The sequence below is a fragment of the Hippocampus guttulatus genome, chromosome 1, assembly GCF_054856545.1.
Source record: "Hippocampus guttulatus isolate MCC_2025c chromosome 1, RoL_Hgut_1.0, whole genome shotgun sequence".
NCBI classification, from domain to species: domain Eukaryota; kingdom Metazoa; phylum Chordata; class Actinopteri; order Syngnathiformes; family Syngnathidae; genus Hippocampus; species Hippocampus guttulatus.
This window is the reverse complement of record NC_141261.1, coordinates 474,953-499,439: the sequence shown is the minus strand read 5'-3', so window position 1 is coordinate 499,439 and position 24,487 is coordinate 474,953. Positions and strand designations below refer to the sequence as shown.

Below are 24,487 nucleotides of genomic sequence, written 5' to 3'. Positions count from 1 at the left end.
CTCCCAGGTAGTTGGTTTACGTATTATTTGGCAGACGAGATGTTTCTCTAAACTTCCAAGTTCATTTTGCCACTGCTGTGGTGTTATTCATCAATGAGAACAAAAAGTTCAACCGAAAGTAACCCATGGCGTCACCTCTAGTGATTTTCAATCATTACCCTGTTTGGGATCATAAGAAGATGAGCAGAAGGGGGAAAAAAAATCAAGAGTGTACCTTATAACGTCCCCTAAACATCTGTTAGCTACAATCTCTAGAGAGTGAAACTTCACTCGAGGCTTCATTTACAAAAGTACAGAAGCTACACAAGAAGATTAGTAGCAAGATTAGTAAGAGCAGGTTCCAGGCAAGTCTGAAAGGTTCTGGCACCAAGTTTTATGGTCTGATGAGACAAAGACATAGTTGACCAAAGTGATGGCTCGGGTAAATCTTCAAGAAAAAAAAATTCTCTCCATGATCCCAAACGTACATATTCATCATTGAAACTGCAGGTCGTATCATGACTTGGGCTTGCTTGTCTTATGGGGTGGGCTCACTAAGGATGGAATTCACAAAATTAATTAGGCAGTTGACATTAATATCTTGTCTGGCAATTGAAAGAAGGAAAAAAAAACACGACTTCGGAGCTCCTTCATTGTGCAAAAAGGTTGTTTGTTTTTTTTGTTTGTTTGTTTAGTCTGATCCAACTATGAAGTCTGGAGCTGGAGTCATCTGTACCCTGGAAGTGAACTTGTTTTCCCCTTTTGAGATATTTCTATCTGTTCCTCGGGGTTTCTCTCGCTCTTATCTATTCGTCAGGTCCCTTCATCTCCACTCTTGTCAGTTTTTGTGTGTTTCTACCAAGAAAACCAAATGCTATTTGTGATTGAACAATGGCAGCAGCTGCCTAGCTTAGTGCACCTTCCCTCCCTCCTTCTTCCAATGCTGCATCATGAGTTTCTCTGATGGGACAGGAAAAATAGCATGCGGAAAAAAGGCCGTGCGGGGCTGCATGACGATGGCAGCGGCGGTGATGGCGACACTGGAGCCTCAGTCTTCTGGGTCTGTCGCCGCCTCGCCCCATCCCTCCATCCGTGCCTTTGCTCCCTCAAAGGGATGTTTATCACGCGGTCACTCAGGACGTGCGCACTCATCTGACTCGACCCCTGGTGCTCCCTTCGGCCATTTGAAGCACCTTGACGAGAGTTTCTTCAAATGTAAATGCTAACTCTTACGCCGGGTTCCAAATTCATATTAAGTTTGAGTTTTGAATTTTAGCATTTTTAAGAACGTTTGCTTTCATGTTATGTTTCTTCTGTCTGTTGACAACAGTTATGGATAACTTTTGGCCATAAATTTCATTTCAATTATCAGTGCGACTAGTAGGCTAAACAGGACCGCGCACTTCCTTACCAGATGTATGATAAAAAATAAATAAAAATGGACAAAATATGTCCTCTGAATATATTTAATTTTGGATAAAACATTTTTCAATGCAATTAGAAAAGATCAACTACCCTAACCGAACAACAAAGGTTTCGAAGCATATACCAAAATAAACACAAACTGTTTGATTTGGGGGTGGGGGGGGGGCGGTCCAATGCAAAGGGGTGGCTTGCATGAAAATTAACATTCAAGCATGACACAAAACTGCTGAACAAGACATCCACATTGGATGCAAGAACTACTTTTGTAAAAAAGAATTATAATAATAAAATGTCCACAAATTTCAGCTCACTCGAAATTTGTAATATTATTATTATTATTGAGGTACTGTGTTTATCCCGCATATCAATCCCAACCTGAAAAAAATAATTGGCCTACTCACATTGTAGTAGTGTAGTGTATACTCAGTATAAGTGCCACTAATACATTTTGCCATCTAGTGGTGCTTGTTGAAATTACAACTTATAACTACAATCAACCCCTGCATATTTAAAGATTTTTTTTTTCATATTCTAGATATCGCAGAATTCTTTTTCTGGGATTTCTCTGCCCCTTGAGTGTTGGATGATTATCAACACTTTTTGAAGAATATTATAGATTTGTTCAAAATAAATAAATGAACGGACAAGCCCAGCCAATGGCCCATTGCTGATTTCGGTCATATAAATCTCAGATAGGTTTGAAAATAAACTGAGGCAGAACCGCAACGAGATTATCAAAATATTAAACCCCCCAAAAGTGGAAATTGGATCATCGTTATGAACGATTTGATTGACATTTGCATTGACTTTTTAGGGAAGTGAACAAAAACATCAATCCGTACATTTTTTACAATTATTTTATTGTTGACTCACAAACATAAGAAAAAAACTGCACACAACACCAATTATCACTCATCCATAAATTGTCGACACCATTCAGTACTCATTTGTGTGGCACACCCTAAATTGATTGCTAGCCAGGGTGGGAACCTCCTATGACTAAATTTGGTTAATTACATTTTTTTTCCCCACTATTGCTCAACCCCCACATGTTGTTTTTACAAATGGACCAATTTAAAATGTTTGAAATGTCTTGCTCTTTGTGATAATGCAATGTTAATGGCTCAACAGACCAAATGCAACAATTTAGGTGATGTGAGGATTCTGCCCGACACCGGCAAAATGTCGAATAATTTGAACAACGGCGTTGTTGAATGGCACAACATAAAGAGAACAAATCATCTATTGCTCTGACTTTATTGAAAACATATTCATTGACACATCAGAAGGCACACACATTTTATTCAAAGTTCAAATAGCCTACTGTATGCAATACAGGAAAAAACATAAAGATGCGTTTTTATTCACACTCAGCATTATTCGTGTCTGGCCATCTATTTTTAATTTTGTTGACAAGAAGGTGAGGAGAGTTTTGTGATGTGACAACATGGGTGCACAAGTGAGTAAAAAATACATTTTAAAAAAAGAGAAAGAAAAAACTTTATCTCTATCCCTAAGCTACGCTGAGAAAAATGTCTTTAGGTGGTGGGGATTATGGATTAATCTATAATGACTAGTGAAGGAAGAGAGAAACCCTGCAAAAGTGATACTTGCTCATCATCTCACATTGCCGCTAATGTTCTCTAATGACATCGTTTAAACCTGCATTGGCAATGGGTAATTAATTTCTCCCACGCCGCTCACCCCCACACTTCAAAACCAAAACATAAATAAAAGTTGTTGATTTTTTTTTTTACCTCTATTTTATCCACTTTGGTCCCCGTCACCTAAAGCCACCATTCCATTCCTTCATAATCTGTTTATCCGTTAGCGTCGCATTACATTTGCAAAGAAGCTGCGGGGTTGGAGCGACTGGAAATGCGTCAGTGTGTGCTGCCATCTTGCATGGAGGGGCTCCGGTGTGATTAGCTGTCTCATATTCGGCGCACACTTGTCAAATCCTTTGATCTGAACCATCTCCGTAATCACTTCTAAAAGTCTTGCTGAGAGCTTCACTTTAACACGGGGTGTATCGGTGTGTATTTCTGTTCCATTGCCACGGTGGCACATTTCTACATTTCTGTTCGTTGACTCGCTCGTGGGACGGAGACACCTGCACAGTGTTACCTTGACTTTCGTATGCCCAAATTTGGGGAATTGCGAGATGTCACTGTTTCTGTTGTTCATGTTGTTGTTGCTTTATAGTGTGCGCAGACATTTGACTTGGGCTTTTTTTCTAACCATGAGGTCTATTCTGCCCTGAGCAAGCCGTGTGCAGTTTCACAAATAGCAAACAGTTATTGCGAAAAGATGTCAAGTCCCGGTATGCTCACTTCAAGAGAAAATTGACTGTGAAACTCAGCTAAACATAGAATTATGCTACAAGGTCCAGCAGCTCAAACACTTCATTTCAATGGGGAAAGTTGATTTGAATTACAGACATGGTCACAAAATGAATTCAACCCATAAGTCTAGGCGCCTCTGTATTTGTATTTTCATTACTTTCTTTTCCATATATACTGCACGTATCGTCACTGTCGAGTAAATGAAAAATTGCCTTTTTCTGATGATTCTGACTTTTTACATGTCACGGTCTTGTGGATTTACTTAAAAAAAAAAACACTGCGGTTCAACAACCCACTGTATTGCCTCACGACGTATTTAGTGATTGGCTGCCTCAACTGTCCTTCAAGTGGGTCCTTCCGCAACAGAATACACCTTCTAAAGCAGGGGGCGGAACCTTTTTGACTAATAAGCCTCTGAATGTATTCTTTTAAATCACTTTGTGATAATACTCACAATAAATGCGAATGGGTTTCCGTTCCTCACGATTGCTAGCAAACATAGCGGAATCATAGTCATCTTGCCGGGTCCATACGCGGCGTTGCTGCTGGCTATCTTGTACCCTGCTCAGTAGCTTGCATGCTTCCTTTCTGTTGTCTCTCGCAGGGTGTTTTGATGCGAACGTAGCGTGACGTGTGTCAAAGTGGCGCTTTACATTCGACCGGTTCATCGATGGTATTTTGTCATCGCAAATCAGACACAGGTGGGGGACACCCTGAACTGGTGGCCAGCCAATTGCAGGGCACACATAGTCGAATAACCAGCCACGCTCAGACCTTGGGACAATTTAAGATTTAAGATATCCTTTATTTGTCCCGCAATGGGGAAATTTACACTCAGAGTTCAGAAAGGAAACCACGAGGTAGGGAGAGGGAAAAAAACCCACACTCAAGCTATCCTCTTCTGAGGATAATTTAAGTCCAGGATAAAAAAAGACCCTAGCACATAAATAAGCACATGACAGTTACAACAAGTCACAAGACATAACATGTAACGAGGGGGGGGAGGATGAATGGGAAGGGGGGAGGGGGAGGGGGGTGACCGCGACGCGGCCCGTCCGAGCAGCTGCACGGCCGCCGTGCGCTCCGCAGATCATTCCACGTCGCGGGGGAAAAGAAGAGGAGCGATGAAGACGATGAGGATGAGGATGTGTATGCGCGTGTAATTGTCTGGTTGTGTATGTGTGTGCGTGAACAGGCCACAGCTGCTTCGGCAAGGTCTGCTCATGAAGGCAGTCCTGGCTTATCAGTCCAATTTAGAGTATTCCATTAACCTGCCATGCGTGTTTTTGGAATGTGGGAGGAAAGCGGAGTACCCACAGAAAACCCACTTAGGCACATTCAATTTTACATCAGAGAATCAGAATCAGAAAATCATAGGAAATCTATTGATCATTTTCTTGATTTTTGAGGGGGGTAATTTTCCTTTCTCGTTATGCTTTCTCTTATGTTAATGTAGCCTATATTTGTTTTGTTTTTTTAAAAAGTACGATTTTTCTAGTTTTAAAATAGCGACTATGAATTAACTGGCCAATTAACCTGTCGGAATCTCCTGACTTTATTTATGACAGCGATTGTCAACTGTGATTACTGAACATTTGTATTTGTGAAGGCTTGTGTGGTTCAAATTAAAGCTCTTACTCACTTGTTTTAACCAAACCATGATTTATCATTGTCATTTGTGTAACCTTTCCCAATCAGCCCCTGCAGTATAGCAACTTCCTGTTGTTAAATGAAGATTAATTGATTGATTTGATTGATTAATTGTCACCTAAATAGACATACAGTTAATGATGAATTGTTCTTTACTCTCGCTTTGTAAGTCTGGCTTTAATTTCTTTCATATGAATTATATTTTGTGTGCGTGCATGTGTGTTTATGTGTGTGTGTGTGTGTGTGTGTGTGTGTGTGTGTACATGTTTTGGGTTCACGAAAACACGCATCTTTTTCCTATGACAGTGCACGTGACTCCATCTCTCTCTCTCTCTTTCATTCCATCCTAGATGGAGGAGGTGGCAGGGAGGTGACAGGGTGTAAAAGAAGAGCCCCACCACCACAACCTTTCCTCCTCCTATCTTTGCGCTCCAACAATAGCATTTGCATATTTTTATACTCTCTCTCAAAGAAAACAGCCCGAAGCGTGAATACTCCAGCAGTCGACGTGCAGAGGGAAGCGGATGCCGGGGAGACGCCGCGTCCGCTTTCACTTGGGGCTGAGGGGAGATGGCGTGCACTTGCCCGTGCGCGCGCGCACACACACACATACACACACACGTGCGCTTGGACCCTTACCTGCAGAAGTCGCTCAGTGTTGGGGAGGGGAGGGATGAGCAAAGTTTTTTTTCGTGTGTGTGTGTGTGTGTGTGTGTGTGTTTGCAGTGAGGAGGGCGGCTGCTGGGGTGCTCTCCTGGAAGGGGAAGAGACAAAGAGATATTAGAGTCATATGGGCACGCTCGCCAGATCGCAACAGGAAGTCCCCGAGGCCACAAGCATCATTGTTTCATGCTGTCGGCGCGATTGAACAATGCACACCAAAACCAAAAGACATTTTGTCCTTCACTTGGGTCACAGATGTGCTGTAGCCAGGGTTGGGAGGGTTACTTTGAAAATATATTCCAGAGCAGTTGCAAGTTCTCTTTTAGAAAAGTAGTTAGTAAAGAAATCCAAGTACCGTAATATTAAAGTAATGTAACTTGAATAAATCAGGTATTATCATTCTCATGCTACTGCTGGGGCACATTTGTTTACAGCTCTTATGTGCCATGACAAATTATAAGACCTCACTGAACGGACTGAATTAATTCATGATCTTCTATGAAATGGCAGAAAGTAATTATGTAATGCTTAGATAGATTGATAGACAGACAGACAGATAGATAGATAGCAAGTCATAGCACAGGCCGCATAATTTGTTCATCGTTTATTCATTCATAGTTTATTCTTGAGTGTCTTTACGTCGAGGTGGTAAGCCGCGTCAGTGTCCTGTTGCTTGAAATATCGTTGCCATAAGAGATGATGGGTACCATCCTTTTAGAAAGTTTGGCAGGGGTTACCTACGCTAAAGTTGAGTTACGGGTTGCGTTTGCGGCACCTTTCATAAGCATTTTTAAGAACTCAAGCAATCTTTCCTCCAAGTACTTCTAGGTCATTTCGAGAGCCCTAAGAGTCTTCCAGTGAACAGAACATTCATTTTTTGGACTGAGGGATGAGACCATAGTGCAGAGGTGGGCAAACTACGGCCCGCGGGCCAGATCCGGCCCGTTGGTCTTTTTAATCCGGCCCGCCGAAGGTCGTTCCACAGTTAAGGTTCGATGTGAATGATTGCATTCATTTCATTTGGACTTGTAATGACAGGCATTTCACCGCCAGGTGGCGCATTGACTTGAAGTTGCAGAACACAGGGGGGGAGGGGGGATCTTATCGACCACCGAGGACCTCTGTATCGCTCTACTTCTACTGGTCTGATCACAACCCATCTGCAGCAATGAACAGGCTAAAATAGGTCATCAACGACACTGTCGTCATTTTAAAAAAGTATATTAATACCGTACGTTCATGCTTTTGTTCTGTTGATGTTTGATATGGACTGTCAACAAATGCATTTTTTTTTTTGTTAATGTACCATAGCTCGTGCTGACCTGGCCCTTCTGTCAAATTTTAAAAGTCAATGCGGCCCCCGAGCCAAAAAGTTTGCCCACCCCTGCCGTAGTGCCTGAGGAACTGTAAGTAGGCTACGGCAAAAACAAGCCGATACCACACAAGAAAGCCAAAGAAATCCGTTTCAAAGCACCTCAGAACTGTAAGGTGGACGGACATGCTGAGCACTCATTCGCCATGCCACACTTACCATCAACTTCTAAAGTACAGTAGTTGACTCGTAATCTCATGGTTACAGCCAATTTGCACATTCATCTATGCAGCTCCGTCACTCTTCATCATTGGATTTTGATCAGTTTTACTGCACTACAGCACACGTCGTACAAGTTAATGACTCTTTGTACATTTGCTTATTTCTTAAATGTATATTTTGTTACAGTGTCTGTTGTCTTTTTTGCTTAAGTAAAACATTGGCTCAATTCGTGGAGACAATTTTCTTGTTTCCTTCTGTGTTTTAATATACTTGGCCAATAAAGATGATCTTGATTCTGATTGTGATTCTGACCATCGCCGCGATTAATATGTGTGGAAATGCGAGATAATACCCACAAAACTTGAACACAAATGACAAAAGGGCTATACCCAAACATATCAACAGCTGGATACAAAAGTAACAGCCCTGTTTGAATGACAGATGATAGCTTGCGTGACTATCCGCAGGATCCACACCCTCCCACGCATCCGTCCTTATTTGCGTACAAGATTTGAACATGAGCTGATGACTCGGAGAACTGTGCAGCATTATGTAACACGGGAGGAAAAATGGGAAGCGGTTGTGACATGCGTTGTGCATTTTGGGGGCAGATTTGCACAATCTTAATCCAATAGGTCCTCGGCAAACAGTTGCTAGTATAAACCAGTCACGAGCACAAGAAACAAGAATCTTCTAGAGAGAGATGCTTCATTTCAGATAACATTGAATTATCTCTGCTTCGGACTCACAAAGGATTTTGTACAGTCACACACCAAATATGAATCTTCGATGCTTTTCTGTGGAGCAACGTCACCTGGGAAACGAACATAAATGGTGATCCAAAATTGCAGACAGCCCGTCAGCCGGCCGGGACATTTACCTTTCAGGTGCTGTGATACATTCACTCGAAAATGTGAAATCTATTTATATCAAGCCTGAAAATGAAAACCAGTCAAATCCTCAGCACAGATGTACCATGATCCAGGTTCGCAGCCGCCTCTCGCCAAAACAGTCTCAACACGCGCACATTTGCAGCATGTTCACACACAGTCATCATGGCTCCCTGGCATCATGAAGAAAAAAAACAAACACAGAGGGATATTTGATTTGACAGTCCACGCTGAGGCAATTCTTAGACATGCTTGAACAATGAAGTTCTATTGTGCTGCTGCCGGGCCTTCAGAATTTTTGATTCTAAACCAGGGGTGGGCAAACCTTTTGGCTCGACGGCCGCATTGACTTTTAAAATTTGACAGAAGGGCCAGGTCAGCACGAGCTATGGTACATTAAAAAAAATTAACTGCATTTGTTGACAGTCCATATCAAACATCAACAGAACAAAAGCATGAAAGTACTGTATTAATATACTTTTTTTAAATGACGACAGTGTTGTTGATGACCTATTTTAGCCTGTGCATTTCTGCAGATGGGTTGTGATCAGACCAGTAGAAGTAGAGCGATACAGAGGTCCTAGGTGGTCGAAAAGATCCCCCCCCCCTCCCTGTGTTCTGCAACTTCAAGTCAATGCACCACCTGGCGATGAAATGCCTGTCATTACAAGTCCAATTGAAATGAATGCAATCATTCACATCGAACCTTAATTGTAGACCGACCTTCGGCGGGCCGGATTAAAAGGACCAACGGGCCGGATTCGGCCCGCGGGCCGTAGTTTGCCCACCTCTGTTCTAAACTGTCGACTCTCACTCATGCAGTGTCCATCCTGTCACCGCCCCATCTTCACCGAGGCCCCTTGGTGAGTCATGTGGAATGGGTGTTTGCTCTGAGGATCTGTGGCCACGTGTGCCCCCCCCCCCCTCGCGCCCACCCCGCCGCCCAACCACCCCTCAAAGGCGCTTTTGTACGGCCGCAACGCTTACAGGCTTGGACTAAAACCTGGGGAGGGGAGGGGATGGGGAATTGGGCCAGCAGCTGTGCCAGCATGAACAGCCAAGCCATTAGATGTTGCAGTTTTTGCGTGAAGCAAGCCAGTAGGTTAAGTTCGCAAGATATACTGTCGTTTGTTTAGCTCTCCTTCGTAAATTGCAAATGTTAATTCCTAATTGGAGAAATAACTACACTGTAACTCTAGCCCAGTTCAACAGCTACACTCTTTGGAGAAGGCAGCACCTTGAGAACTCCTCTGAATGCATCACATAGGGCTCCAACATTCTGGGAGTTGGAAATTTTCAATGGGAATTTATTGGAGGAGATGGGAATCAACCAGAAATTTAAAAAAAGGAAGATTACCTTTTAATAAATAATCAATAAAATCCAGACCAAAACATCTACATGTCTACATTTCACGTGAACTCCTTTGATGTCCATGGGAATTTCCAATTTGGAGTATTTCCAAAATTCCACACCTTGACTCCCAATGGAAATATACTTGAAACTGAAAATGTTGTAAGCCAACCTTCAGGTTAGCAACATTACCCCACATGATGTGGCTCCACTTTACATCTATTCATGGCATTTATTGGAATGTAAAATCTAAAGTTCACACATTTGCTCGACCATATGGATGAGATTTGGTTGAGTTGTGTGCAAAAATGATTGGGATATCTTTGTAGTTGTGATACAAACTGCCAAAAACAGCTTAAGGAGCCTGTCGTTGACCGGACAGCCACGTGACTGCAAATGCAGCCATTGTGGTACAGCTCATTACTGTACTGGCAAAAAAGAAATTGGGGGAGGAGTACAATTGAACTAAAACAGTGCAAAGTCAAACGTTATTGTTTGAAAAATTCAATAGAACCTGAAATGGTACTCAGTAGAGCAAGTTTTAAGTTGCAACTTCTTCTCCCTCATTTTAAAACAGATATCAGTGTTTTTCACTCTTTGTTACTTTTATCAACCTCTGTGTATTAGGACATGATGAACAAACCACATTAATAACAAGAGGTAAAGCCAGCCACAGTTGAGATCGTGATTGACTGAGATTTGGGGGTTTATGAGGTGGAAATAAACAAGGACAGCAACGGCATGAACAAGCATGAACCAGGGAGCATTAACAACTACAGCAACACTGTCGGAGAAGCAAGTTATTCCCAATCCATTGTCATTACGCGGGTCAACAGTAAATTTTGGAATCACAAAAAAATCAATCTACAAAATTGTCTCAGTCCAAAAACCATCAGCTTCTGGCCTTCCAAAAAAAATCAATGTCCATTCCGGAAAAAAAAACGTTTGTACATAGGGTGTATTTGATGTGTTATTCAATAGCTAATTTAGCATTTTTGTTACTCCCTAACATTAGCAGAGCGGTGGGAACACAATGTTTGAAGAACATCAGCCAACGCAAGCTAGCTCTTCCTTTCAAGAAACAAAATGTTTAGAAAGGTATTGTAAAACAGTAAACAAAAGAAATAATGTTTACGTTTACACTTGAATATATTTCCCAGTCTTACAGTAGTTCACTGTGACCGGCAGCAGGCTGCAAACATTGGCGTGTAGTAGGGGGTCCAGGTTGAGTCATCTCGCAAAAGATGTATGGAAAGCCATTTCCCAGCAAATGGGCCCGACTGCACAGCAACGGTGAGCAGTGCCATAAGCGTCCGGCGTGCATAATGCCTGCGTGAATCAAGGCTCCCCTCGGCTGTTTCAACGTGACAACACAAGCTCATGCGCTGCACGTTTCTGGAGCGAGCTTGCCCTTGCGTTTCCCCTCAAACATTCTCATTGGCCAACTTTCCACTTGGCGGTTGCCCAAAAGCGCTCAACGTATCCTGCTTCGGCACCTTGCCAGCATGCGCGCACAGGTTCAAAGAGCGTTAGCATCAGCTCAAGCTAGCAATGTGGTTGGAGTCTCAAACATAAGTCATATTTGCTCCCATTATGGATACCAACAATACGCAATGAAATATTACTGCCGTATTGTTATATTAGGATAACGGGTAGCTAGCATATTGGGTGTTGCATTTACTGTTTGAGAAGCAGCAGCTTGCCTGTAAACATTTCCAGATTTATTAGCCATAGTGCTGTTGACCAAACAGCACAAGTAATTACTGAGGAAATAATACAAATACCGGTACTGTAACAGTTGTTATGCTTTTTTTCCCAGGTTTTTTTTGGGGGGGGGGGGTTATGCTCAGCGGTAACCTGGAGAAGGTTGTTGTTGTTTTTTGTTGTTGTTGTTGGTTTTTTTTGTTCTTCTGACCCAGGCGGCTGACAGTCACAGACAAAAACTTATTTGTACAGCACCACATCCGCAGTCACTTCTATCGCATTAGTCGTGTTGTGTTTTTTCTCCACCTGAGCTCCTGCTTCCATCCAATTATGTTGTTTGTCTTCTCTCGGGCCTCCGTACTTCTATCTGGTCTCCTGCCTGCACACATGCTACACCAAGTTAGATAGAAGTAGATCCATTAAGTTGGTGAAATGAGCAAAAAAAAAAACAAAACACACACTCGCACACAACAAAGTGTGTGCGAGGTTTAGCCTGGGTGTTGACTCCTCTGTTATCCAATTTTACTGGGATTTGGAGTGATTTGCGCCTGGCTCCCCAAGGGAAATAAATACTTTGATTAATGTAATCCTGCTAGGGGAGGTGCCACAAACAGTCGGACTACATCCTCAGGGACTGACTGTGTTTAACAAACAAAAACAAAAAGCTGCCACTATCGCCATACATATAGACACAAACAAGCAGTCCAGATTTCCTGTGGGTTCAGTTTATTTATTAAATATGTTGCTTGATAACTACATATCCTTTTTGATTAGCATGTTTAATACAGGCCATAGAAATAGAAAATGACCATTTGCTGATTTGCATTCACAACAATATCACTGATTTGTTTCGATCGAGGACTATAAGCGTGTGTGTGTGCGCGTGCGCGAGTGTGTGAGTGCGTGTGTGTGGGGGAGCGCCCACCACGACCGGCCCAAACTCACACAAAAGCCACATTGAGTTTACAGCCATTAATTGAAACGTACTCAGAACGTTTCGTTTGTGTTTCGGCTATCTGCTCATCTGTCTCCTGTCACTCACTTGTGTGTGTGCACTCACATTTCGACCTCAATTTAAGTGTCTTACATGCTTTGAATTGATTTTACTATTGGCACAATTAAAAGTCACAATACTTATAACATTATATACAAAGCTAAGTTCTTTTTTACTCAGCTACAATGCACATATTTTCATATGTGCATTGTAGCTGCTCCGCCTGCTGGGGTAAAATTTTCACATGGATATTGATTTTCACAATCAATAGATGCTGAACTGAAAACAAAGATTTTCACCTATAACGAACAAGCATCTATGCTGGAATGAGAAGCATATATTGCTCTTTAGTATCGTTTATTAATAGAATATTAATAATGAGGTTTCAGCTAGAAGTCTGATGGGGGGGGGGGGGGTCATATTGATGTCTGAAATTGAAGACATCTTTAATGCTTGCTCTGATATTGTGCTTAGGCCATTTCATTAACGGTATAGTGGCCACATTATCGTTTAAGTGCTCCAAGTTGAATTTAGCTCCAAATCATTGTTTGGCCTGACGTGAGACACACTCAGTGCATGGCGTTTCACATCGGACCAGGAGGCAGAAAATACATTTTGCAGTCCGTGGGCAACTTAAGTGGGCCCTAATTAAAATGGCGCGAATTGCATCCATTCAATTTGAATATTGTAATCACGAGGGATGCAGGGAATATGTTTACTCACATTTTGAGGTGGGAATAAATCTTTCATATCGAACATTTATGACAGAAATGAGAATAAGGAGACGTTTTATGGGGGAGAAGAGCAGTTTCATATTGTGCCTAAATAGATTTTCGCCCATTGATGCTTTTATGTCTTATTAAACTATGCTTGGTATTTAAATACGATTCCGAGTGGAAATTGCCCTGAATTATCAGCTTCTCACGTGTCCTCCTGTAGGCATTAATGGGGGGTGGGGGGGGGGGGGGGTGGAAGATCACGGTGTACCTAGACTAAATCCATTTTTAAAAATGTGTTTACAGTAGGAGCGGCAATATCAGGTTGAGTGCTTGTAATGCCCGAAGTTGTTGCGCTCGTGCTGCAAGAGCATTCTGCAGAAAAGGGGCCGCTGGTGAGTGGAGAGAAATTGCGACTCACTAATTTGCGGGATGATTCATGAATCCTGCCGAAATCCCGCTTGCCACTCATTCTTAAAGTCAACGCTTACATATGCTTGCACAAAGAGCTGTTGGCTGCAGATGGCTGACAGGCTCCTGCAGGGGCTATCTAATTACTGAACATTTGCATATCAACTGTCATTGAGACACACACGGACGCACGCACACACACACACACACACACACACACACACACACACAATATATATATATATATGTGTGTATATATATATATATATATATATATATACATATATACACACACATACATGCGTGCCCTCGCAGTCAACCGTGTAGAAAATTTGGCATTTCTCTTTTGATCTCCAAAATGTGTTCGAGCGTACGTACGTCTATTGTGAAGCAGGAGAATGCAACATCAGGATTTGGATGTGTGATAGGAACAAACTTTCTGTCATATCATTCAAAAAAAATGTAAAACCCTGCCACCAAGCAAGCTTTTAAAAGAAACTGTCCATAATCACGAGTTTATTTAAATTGTTAGACTCGTCAAGAAAGCGCAACGTTAAATAATGTATGTACTTCTCGCGTTTGCGGTGACGTTGCACGAGTCAGCGCGACACCTGGCGGCAGATGTTAATTATTTAATTTTTTTTTTTTCATTTTTCTATTGGGGATTTTTTTTTTGTTTTTTTAGTGTTCTTCCATAAATGAACCCAGACGTGCTGCAGCCAATTTTCAGAACATTGTCTGTGTAAAATAATGACACTTTCAAACTATTTTGTTATAACAATTGCCATCTTATTTTCTGTTGTGCAACGGCAATGATCATTTCATTAAATACGATGAAACTACAAGCACTCTTTCCTGGGCATGAATCTTATTCTAATCTACAAATGATCATTTCTTTTCCCTCCCTTCGTTTCTGTGACGCGTTACTGCACAGTTCAAGGTGCGTCGGGGCACCGAGACATTTTTCTTCTCGACTCCAGTGCACAAACATACAGCTTAATGCGACCACTGTTCCCCTTTTTTATGGGGCTCACCATGGCGACCGAGCGCGGGGCTCAGAAATGCGCCGCTGCATCAATGGAGTGGGAGGAAGAGGAGTTAACCCGTGAGAACGAAGAGCTGCAAGACTTCTGCTCGCATTCGGGTTCAAAGTGCTCACACGAACATCGGAATCAAATATCTTTGGCTTCCTTGAAATATGATGTTGCACTCACTAGCAACAAGAACAACAGTTTAAGGTGAGGGAAAAAAATGAAGAAGAAAAAGGGGGGGGGGGGGGGGGGGACTATAAACAAACTTCACCCATTTATGTGAAACGGGGCACTTGCCTCTGCGCTCCCGGCGGAATATTGTTCCGCTTCCCGGCCGGAGATGTGGCTCTCTCCCCCTGCTTAAAATGTGATTGATGGCCCCCGCCTCCGCTCCAGGTTCGACACAAAACTGCGCAGCGTAGCCATCTGCCTTGCTCTTTGTATAAACGCAACCAGGCTGAGGCGCAAAAGCTATCGATTTTTACGCACTCGGTAGAAAGACACTCCCTTTTTCAACATGCGACCAAATGAGTCCGTATGTTTCCGCACGGGCTCAAAGGCGCTTTAAAGCAGCAAATGTCGGACCGAACGTCATCGAAATGAAATGTTCCCGGCGCGGAAAAGCCACTAGGATCTGTGCATGCAGGGTTTACCTCATCTCATGTCCAGGAAAGTGCACCAAGATCGTCGACTTGCGGAAATGCTTATCTCCTTTCTCTGCGACTGGCTGCTGCTCCCGAAGATTTTCTTTCCTCTGCCTCAACTGAGCACCAGCTCTCCTCTGCTGCCGCTATTATTTTCGCTAAAATATATGAAAATTTATGCAAATGAAAATCAGCACTAACTGTTCGTCTCTTGTTATACTTGGGGTTGATTTTTTTCCCCCCTCTCTCCTGCCTTTCTTTTTTTTTTCTTTTTGCATGATAAAACCGAGTCCCCCAGCGGGGAACTCGGGGGCCTTTTATACTAAACAAATAAACAAACACATCATATATCAGATAGTGGCCTTTTGACTGCTGTGTTTTTGTATATGCGCTGAGTTGTATTTTGTATGTGGCGGCACGTTCTTGGTGGCTGCCCTAGACGCACTTAAAAGGCGCCGTGTGCACAGAACATCAGTAATTTGGACTGAAATCCTCAATGTATATTAATGAATAGTGGGCCCCGTGGCTCTGCCCCTGAGCCTGCCTATTCAATGTAAACAAATGCACGAGGCGCCCTCCGTTTTTGAGCCCGGTCCAAATTAAATCTACTGGGATGGATGGGAGTAGGGGGTGTCACTGGCATGGACTACAGAGGCCCTTTGCGGTCTTATATTTGCCCCTTTAAATCCCTTTTTTTAGTATCCCTCGTTGCGTCATCTTTGATTCGGGGAGCTTTGGAGAGAGCGTTGGGGGTTAATGCGTAACATGTTCCACAAATCCGGCTGGCTTGGTGGACTACACCTGGCAGATGGGCAAACTGAGCGCAGTGGGATGCAGATGCAGACACCCAAACTGTTGGGGGGGGGTTCTCTGAGAAAATTAAGAATTCTCATGCTTACCTTAAGAGGGTGTGGCTGTGTTGCAGCCTTAAAAGGAGTGTGTCCAAACTAGAGTTTGGGGGCCACTTGTGGCCCACTTTTAGCATATATTGTATATATACATACAATATATGCTCAAATTAAATATATATATATATATATATATATACAATATATGCTCAAATTAAATATATATATATATACACACACATAGAAGTACGCCCGACAACTAATAATGTTTAATGGGTTTCCTGTAGAGCTTTTCCAGAAATGCAAAGGTGCAAGAAACTTTTTTCCAACCAAATTAATAATTCCAAAAAATCATAACTTCAAATAATTTATATCTTATATAAGAAATAACAAACAACTTCAAATATTCGCTCCATGTTACATTGCAATTTGTGAACAATAAGAATCCTTGAAACTTTGTCAGTTCTTGTTTTGGTCCTGAAAGTAGAGATCTGCTCAATGCAGGGGTGGATCTGTTCTCGTGGAATATGGGGGCTCAACTATTTGCTTTTTCACTTTTTAGACAGTTGAGACTTCATTTTTTAAAATAAATACACACACGCACGCACAAAGATCAATTTTTGATGTATTGGATTTTGCTTGTCTAATAAATTAAAGGTGAAGAATTGCCCTTGTGTTCCTTCCCCTGCGATGAATCTATATGTGGCCCTTGGAAGAAAAAGTTTGAACACCGTTGCTTTAAAGACTGCTTTTGGCTGTTTGTCTTCGATTTATTGTGGAAAAAACATTGATGTACAGGATTGTGTAGAAGTCTGAGTCGAGCATCGGCTTTGTTCATTTCAGGATCTTTGATTAAAGTGAACATTTTACTTTTGAGAAATTAACTAAAACTAAATTAACAGCTACAGGTTAAAAGGTAAGAGATTTTCCCTATGCCTATTTATGATCGATATCTTTCATTTTTTCCACAAATTCTTTTGCTTGCCCTGTAATTTTCATTTTTATTTATTTTGGGTAATTTTAGTAATTTCTAAAATATAAACATTTATTTCTGTACTTTTTTTTAAGTGTCTTCAGTTCTTTGCAGGGTTTTTTTTTTGTTTGTTTTCAAGTATTGTACTTTTCATGATTGATTCAGATTGATCTAATTATCTCACTGCATTTTCTGTTCATTGTTCCACTTTTTTGAAGCTATGTCATAGATGCGGCACCTTGACGGACATGCATCTTGACATTGACGCAATCACAATCTGAAATCCATATTGAGTTTTTGGTGATTCCTGGACTGTCTGCAAAAGTATTCTTTTTTTCCTGTGAATTGAACTCCTTTAGACTCACGTTTCAAGATGTTGCCCCATTGTTGCTTTCTCTACTCGTCCTTACCTATTTCCACGATTCAACACCGATGGATGAGTTATTATTATTCGTCAATTGTAATAATCATCATAATTATTATTATTGTCAGCATTATACTCATCCACTTATGACACCCATATGAGAATGAGCTCAACTCCAACTTCATAGGGTGAATTCAAGCATACGGTTTGCTGTAAAACTCGCTTCTTATTTTTGTTTAACTTCAGGTGCATTGCGCACTCATTGACAAGCTCTTCTGGGACTTTCTGGTGTCAGCTGGGGCGGGTGCAATTTTTGCTATCATCAATAATGAAGGCTTACTTTCGTCCAGAACGTTCATGTCTCCGTGATTGTTTGGATTCTTGTAATCGGCCCTGTCTGTCTGTCTGCTATAGCAAGATACAATGTAATATCAAATGTACCCCGCTGGATGCTAACACGTAGCGGCGGATTCGGGAGCGAACGTGGTCATATAGAAAACATGGAATGGAACGTCAGCCGCAAGAACATTCAATTAGAAGGGCTTGGTATTGGATAATGAACCGTGACGAGGGATCTCTCTACCAAAATGAAGGAAATTAAATGATTTACGACGATTACATAATAAATGAACGAAAGCCCCTCCTTCACATTATTTTCCCCATGCTGCTTTTAGTTGGCAGACGAGACACTCTGTTTGCGACCCAGACGCGAACGGAAGCACTTCCCACCGCAAACGCGGGTGCAGGGAAAGCATGGACATCTTGAATACTAATGAGCAGGTTTTCTACTTGATTTGGTGGAACGGATTGAAGACAGACACACGAGCCCTGTTTAGACGTTTGGCTCCGTACAAAGAGAAGCCAATGAATTGTTTAACATATGCTAAAAAGGAAATGAAGTTGAGAGTGACAATTCTGATAGTTTGTTTGCAAAATGCAGCGCGTTTTAAGTTTTTCACTTTTTGATGACGCAATTTCGTCTCTTCAATGCATGCCTTGGCCATCAGGAATTAAAAAGCATATGTTGATTCGTTCTTCTATTATGCAATCGGGCGAAGTGGAGAGATCATTAGAATTGTTAATGGTTTGAGTCAACTCTCGTCCTATTAGTGAAGCAGACGCGTGTCAAAGGTAGAGAAAAATCGGTTTTATTTCCCCAATCAACGTAATAATAAAAACTTGTGGTTGGTAGAACAAGAAATAAACACGTGTTAACATTAATGAATACTATACCTATTTTTACGTGCGCAAATGTTCAAATGACAGAATTTGAAAATATCTCACTCTGAATATCGTTGAGACAAAACATGTTATTAAATTCATACTTTGAAAATTGAGCATTACTTTCGTAAAACGTCTCTTTAAATCCTGCTCTTGCACCGGGGCTGGACGAGGGAAGGTTTTGATTTATAGGTCACAGTGGTGGTGCGGGCGTAATCCCACGCAGATTGATTGGAAATCGTCAATATATTTTGTACAAACACAGGAGGAGCTCACACTTTATTCACTACTCTGGTTTTGTTGGGGCCGCAATTTAAGAATAAACCAATTGCAACAGCCGGAAAGAGATTTCGTGAGCCCGCGGCGAGGCTGCTCGTGCCTGCCAATCGTTCTGCCGGCAGCCAATCAGTGGAGAGGAACGGGGTAAACATCCGCGAGTCCTCGTGCTCCGGGGATACGGTGGACGAGGGTGGGAGGGGGGCGGGACTTGACCGCCGGCCGGGGAGAGAGAGGACGGAAAGGGAGAACAAGCGAATGAGAGAGGAGGCTGATGAGCAGCGCCTTCCACTGTTCCTACGGATTGTACTTCAACTGGAGTTTGCGGTTTGGCAGGTTGAAATAGATCAAAACGGAACAAAGAGGAAGACTTCTCACCGCTATAAAAGAAGAGAGAGAAAGAATAAAGCGAAGGAGAAATCTGACTGAATTACAAAAGGACTTTTTTTTTTTATCATCCAAAAGGGAACATAAACTGGGACTCGGTGGACAATTTGCAAGCCTTTTTTTTTCTTGACCACCAAAACTTTGTTTGAGACGAGCCTTTTTCCAATTCATAATTGAAAATTGAATGTCCACATTTTCACCCGCCAAACTTTGGACACGGACCGCACATGTTTTAAAAGGACTTTTGAAAAGCGGGACTTTGAATTCGTCCATCTCCACGCACGGCTGCCCAAATGCTGTAAATGCACGCGGATTTTATTCAGTTTTCCCGAAACGTCTACCTGGCGTTTTTACGCACGCGTTGTGTGTGGCAAGACATACTTTTAGAAGACTGAATAATTCATGAGCTATAATTTGCCCGCACGAAAGAAGTGACTGAAGAAAGGGAGGGGGCGGGGGGGGGGGGGGCAAAGCGCCATCATATTCATAAGGCTTGACGGAATGGCCACCGCGGCATCCAATCCGTATCTGGGCAGCAATAGCATCCTATCGTCGGGCTCCATCGTGCACTCTGACTCGGGAGGCGGCGGCATGCAGCCGGGAAGTGCTGCCGTTACCTCGGGCTCTGGGGGCTACAGGGGAGACCCCTCGATCAAGATGGTGCAAAGTGACTTTATGCAAGGCGCAATGGCAGCGAGCAACGGGGGACACATGCTGAGCCATGCCCACCAGTGGGTGACCTCTCTCCCGCATGCCGCCGCCGCGGCGGCGGCCGCCGCGGTGGCCGCCGCCGAAGCCGGCTCCCCCTGGTCGTCGAGCCCGGTCGGCATGAGCGCCAGTCCGCAGCAGCAAGACGTGAAAAACTCGGCCAGAGACGACCTGCGCACCGGCACCGCGCTGCACCACCGGCCGCCGGTGCCGCCTCACTTAGCGGCCCACCAGACTCACGCCGGGGCTTGGGGCAGCAGCACCGCGGCGCACATGAACTCCATATCGGGCGGGCAGCAGCAGCAGCAGCAGCAGCAGCAGCAGCAACAGCAGCAGTCGCTCATCTACTCTCAGCCGGGGGGCTTCACCGTGAATGGCATGCTCGGCCCCGGGAGCCAGAGCCTGGTGCACCCGGGCTTGGTGAGGGGCGACACCCCGGATCTGGACCGCGGCGCGCACCACCACCACCACCATCATCAGCATCATCCGCACCACCAGCACCACGGCGGCGTCAACGGCCACGACCCGCACTCGGACGACGACACGCCGACCTCGGACGACTTGGAGCAGTTTGCCAAGCAGTTCAAGCAGCGGAGGATCAAGCTGGGCTTCACGCAGGCGGACGTGGGCCTGGCGCTGGGCACCCTCTACGGCAACGTCTTCTCGCAGACGACCATCTGCAGGTTCGAGGCCCTGCAGCTCAGTTTCAAAAACATGTGTAAGCTCAAGCCGCTGCTGAACAAGTGGCTGGAGGAGGCCGACTCTTCCACCGGCAGCCCCACCAGCATCGACAAGATCGCCGCGCAGGGGAGGAAGAGAAAGAAGCGCACGTCCATCGAGGTGAGCGTCAAGGGGGCCCTGGAGAGCCACTTCCTCAAGTGTCCCAAGCCCTCGGCCCAGGAAATCAGCACCCTGGCGGACAACCTGCAGCTGGAGAAGGAGGTGGTCCGAGTGTGGTTTTGCAATAGGAGACAGAAGGAAAAGCGGATGACGCCCCCCGGAGTGGCGCAGACGCCGGAGGATGTGTACTCTCAGGTCGGCAATGTGAGTGCAGAAACACCGCCCCCCTCCATGGACTGCAAACGAATGTTCAGTGAAACATAGAGCAGCGCAGCACAATATTTTACACACAATTAGACTGATTACGCAAAAACACACATGCAGACTATCGCCGGGATAGCAGCATTTTGATTCTGTGATTGTGAGGGAATGTGAATGAGACTGCAAAAACAAACAAACAAAATACAACCAAATGTGACATCTATTTTTCAGCAGAGAGAGAGAAAAACAAAGAGAACCTTGAACCACTTGCCTCCCAACCCCCTTCAGAACAAACGCATCTTCTTCGGGGCCCTGAAATGTCTTAACCTAAAAGGTTCCTTCTGCTTGTTTCTTTCAGGGGCATTTTTTAGTAGATTACTTAAAAGACGCAAGTGAGGCGAGCGACCAGAGGGTGACAACCACAAGTTCATTCCACCAGGTAATTTTGGCGCATTGAGACACATCAAGATGCCCCCCACCCCCGCCCACAACACACATCATACCACCATTACAAAGTGTTGTTTTGATGCCCCCCCCCCCCGCCGCCTTCCGTCCCCCTGCGCTCACCCTCCAAAACAACGACCACTGTCCTGTGTGATGGAGACAAAGGGCCCAGCTTTTTTTGTACACATTTCCACGGAGGACTGTCCCGCTTTCAAACCAGTCGAACGACATCCACCGAGCTTTCTTGTTGTATTTGTCACCCACATTCGAAGGATCAGGGATTTTTTTTCCACGACAAAAAAAAAAAAGACCGGAAGTGGACTGCTCCCCAAACTCGTCCGATCTCAAAGATCATTTCTGCTTTGCTGGCATTTCTTTTTCTTTTTATTTAATGGACGTTGTCGTCGTGGTGGATTCTTCTTTTCTCCGTTTCTATATTGCAACAAAAAGAGACATTTAAGAAAAACTTCAGCTCCACTTATTTGACGAGGGGAAAAAGAAATCTAAAAATGTTTTGCCAAGGGGGAGTGGGTACTGTGGACATATAATGCTGCCCTTTCTAAGCAGTAGTCTTTGGTAGGTTTTAATAAACAACTCTGCAAAGCCGGCAATATAGATCACTAGATCAGATACTGATCGTAATTATTTACTTTATATTTTTCTTCAGAATGAGGTTTGTTTTAATATTTTATTCGGAATATCTATGAATTATTCCAGACAGTAATTTATTTCCCCCTCCCCCATGGACTTGTGTGAGATGCTTTCTTGTTATATTTTCTCTTTCTTCTTATTTTTTTTATTGTTTGTTTGTTTTTTTTTATTCTGGAGGAGCACAAATTATCACAAGCTGCCGTGTTGGTATATTTTGATGTGATCATTTGATTGTAATTTAATTTCAGTAGCGGTTCCGTACGAGCTGGTTGAGACACAATAAATTTGTTAGAATGAAATTGAGCCATGTTGTGTGTTAAAGTGGCGTCATTGTTATTATTATTGGAGGTTTTTATTTTCTCGGATAAACGCGTTAACGTGCAATGTTGCCGATCAGCATTTTGGAAAGTGAAATATAATTAAAATGTCGAATTTCGATAAAAACACATTCGCCAAAATAATTGCATCAATGTTGGCGTTGATGCAGCGGCGTTGAAAAGCAAGCAATGCAGTCGTTTGTTTACACGTTGAGCCTCTTCGGGCTCAATAACATCCCAACTTGTCCACGTGGCCCGTTTGGAGTTTGCACAGTTTGGGGAAAGGGGGAGGATTCCCTTGGATGAAATAAGAATGTGCGCGGACGTGTCAGGACGCTTTCTTATGAATCAAGGATGTATTCATCGAATGCTTTCCCACCAGTTTTCAATCGAACGTGGAGACGTGCAGTATTTATTATTGAGGTCTGTGATCAATTTCAACCGCTGCGGGCCAAATTCGGATTAATTCAGGGACCCGCGTTTGTTTTCATGTAGTGCAAAATATGGCACGCGTGAGCAGCAATGGCACAGCGAGTGAGTGGTGCATCTTGGTGGCTTGTTTTTTTAATTCGTTTTTTTTTTTTTTTAACTTTTCACTCTCGCCGTTCGTCAGAACTCACAGAACGTATCCTTGCGACGTACGGTTTGAATTTCGCGGATGAATTCCCCCGCGAGTTGCTTAGCAACCGAATTCAACGATCGCATCGCAACACTTCTTTGTCTCCGTTGCTGGAGATGTGGCACGTCCTAGATGGGAGTCATGCAAAACTTTATTTCCTTCTCCCGCTTTCGAATCACTGAGGGTTTTGGTTACTCATTTTCAACGAGATGTTTCACCACCAGGTGAAATCCAAATACTGTAATTGTCGCTTGCGCTTTTTGTCCATTTCCACTTGAGAGCAGTCGGCCAACTTGCCAACGGCACACCGCGCTGCCTGCCACGTGATCGTTTTGCACGCACGAGCCTGCCTCGCTTGTGCACAAATACGCCAATCTGGTGAGAGATTCGAGCGGGCCCGACACAAAACCCGCGCTTCAAATCTCATAATGGGTTTTGATCCGCCTATTTTGCAAGAGCTTTGGCTTTTTCATGGCTCCCCAAGCCTATGTTGGCAGCGGTGTGTGCGCGCGCTTGCGTGGGTGCGTGCCGGCGAGGCCCCGGGAACCCAATAATGGAGGGGTTGCGTCACACCGCTATGCTCCTAACACGACTTTGTCAGTGATCTGGGGGTATATCTCGCGCAAAGCAAACTTTTCAACACCAAATGGCTGCTAATATTTCAATCGACCTCCGACAGGAAGTCGCTGCCGCGCGTGTCATAAGAAATAATTACCCCGATTAATATTTTATCTATGCTCTTAAGCAACAACGTAAAGGCCGCGTTACACCACGCGACGTGAATATTAAGTAGGACCAATTCATTATTAGGTCCTGATAAGGTTGATTTCGGCGCACTATTATCGAATGCATATTCAATTATACAGCATGGTTTACAAGTCACCAGCACTTAGATCTTTCAGTGTGTCCTTTTGGAAATACATCTGTATTCAATTCACGCGTGGAGCAGAATTGCTAATTCGGCCAAGTCTTCTAAAAAAAAAAAAAAAAAAGAAGAAGAAAAACCCCGCATGCTGAACTCTGCTCCGATTAAATTTTTTTTTTTTTTTTTTACTGTGCCATAGTTAATTTTTATTTTATTTATTAGCATCATTGCACGCAGACCTATAAACACTCACCACCAGCCAAACTGTTTCACATTATTCCAACAGGAACGGCAGTATTAAACGACCAGTACCCTAAATTGTTGCCTGTAATGTTGGAATGGTTCAACACTTAAAGCTTAATTTGTCATAAAAAATGTTTGTTTAAAATTAACCCCATTAGATACACATTGTGCTTAATTGCCACCAACATTCGAC

The 24,487-nt window shown here is 43.4% G+C and overlaps 1 protein-coding gene and 1 long non-coding RNA gene across 3 annotated transcripts; one reads left to right on the top strand and one right to left on the bottom strand.

Annotated features, from left to right (window-relative positions):
* Window positions 1–2,645: 2,645 nt before the first annotated feature.
* On the bottom strand, window positions 2,646–15,500 carry LOC147209925 (uncharacterized). The gene is made up of 3 exons (XR_015101591.1): window positions 15,347–15,500; window positions 11,848–11,920; window positions 2,646–6,153 (listed from the first exon to the last, which is right to left on the bottom strand). It is a non-coding gene; the product is annotated as an uncharacterized LOC147209925 (long non-coding RNA).
* Window positions 15,501–19,273: 3,773 nt separating this feature from the next.
* On the top strand, window positions 19,274–22,553 carry pou3f3b (POU class 3 homeobox 3b). Of its 2 annotated transcripts, none has more exons than XM_086117381.1 (2): window positions 19,274–21,149; window positions 21,514–22,553. In XM_086117381.1, the coding sequence occupies exons 1-2, from the start codon at window positions 19,908–19,910 to the stop codon at window positions 21,610–21,612; spliced, it is 1,341 nt and encodes a 446-aa protein (XP_085973507.1). In that variant the 5' UTR covers window positions 19,274–19,907; the 3' UTR covers window positions 21,613–22,553. The 2 variants fall into 2 exon arrangements, with proteins under 2 accessions (XP_085973507.1, XP_085973436.1); XM_086117310.1 differs by having other exon boundaries at window positions 19,274–21,158.
* Window positions 22,554–24,487: the final 1,934 nt, after the last annotated feature.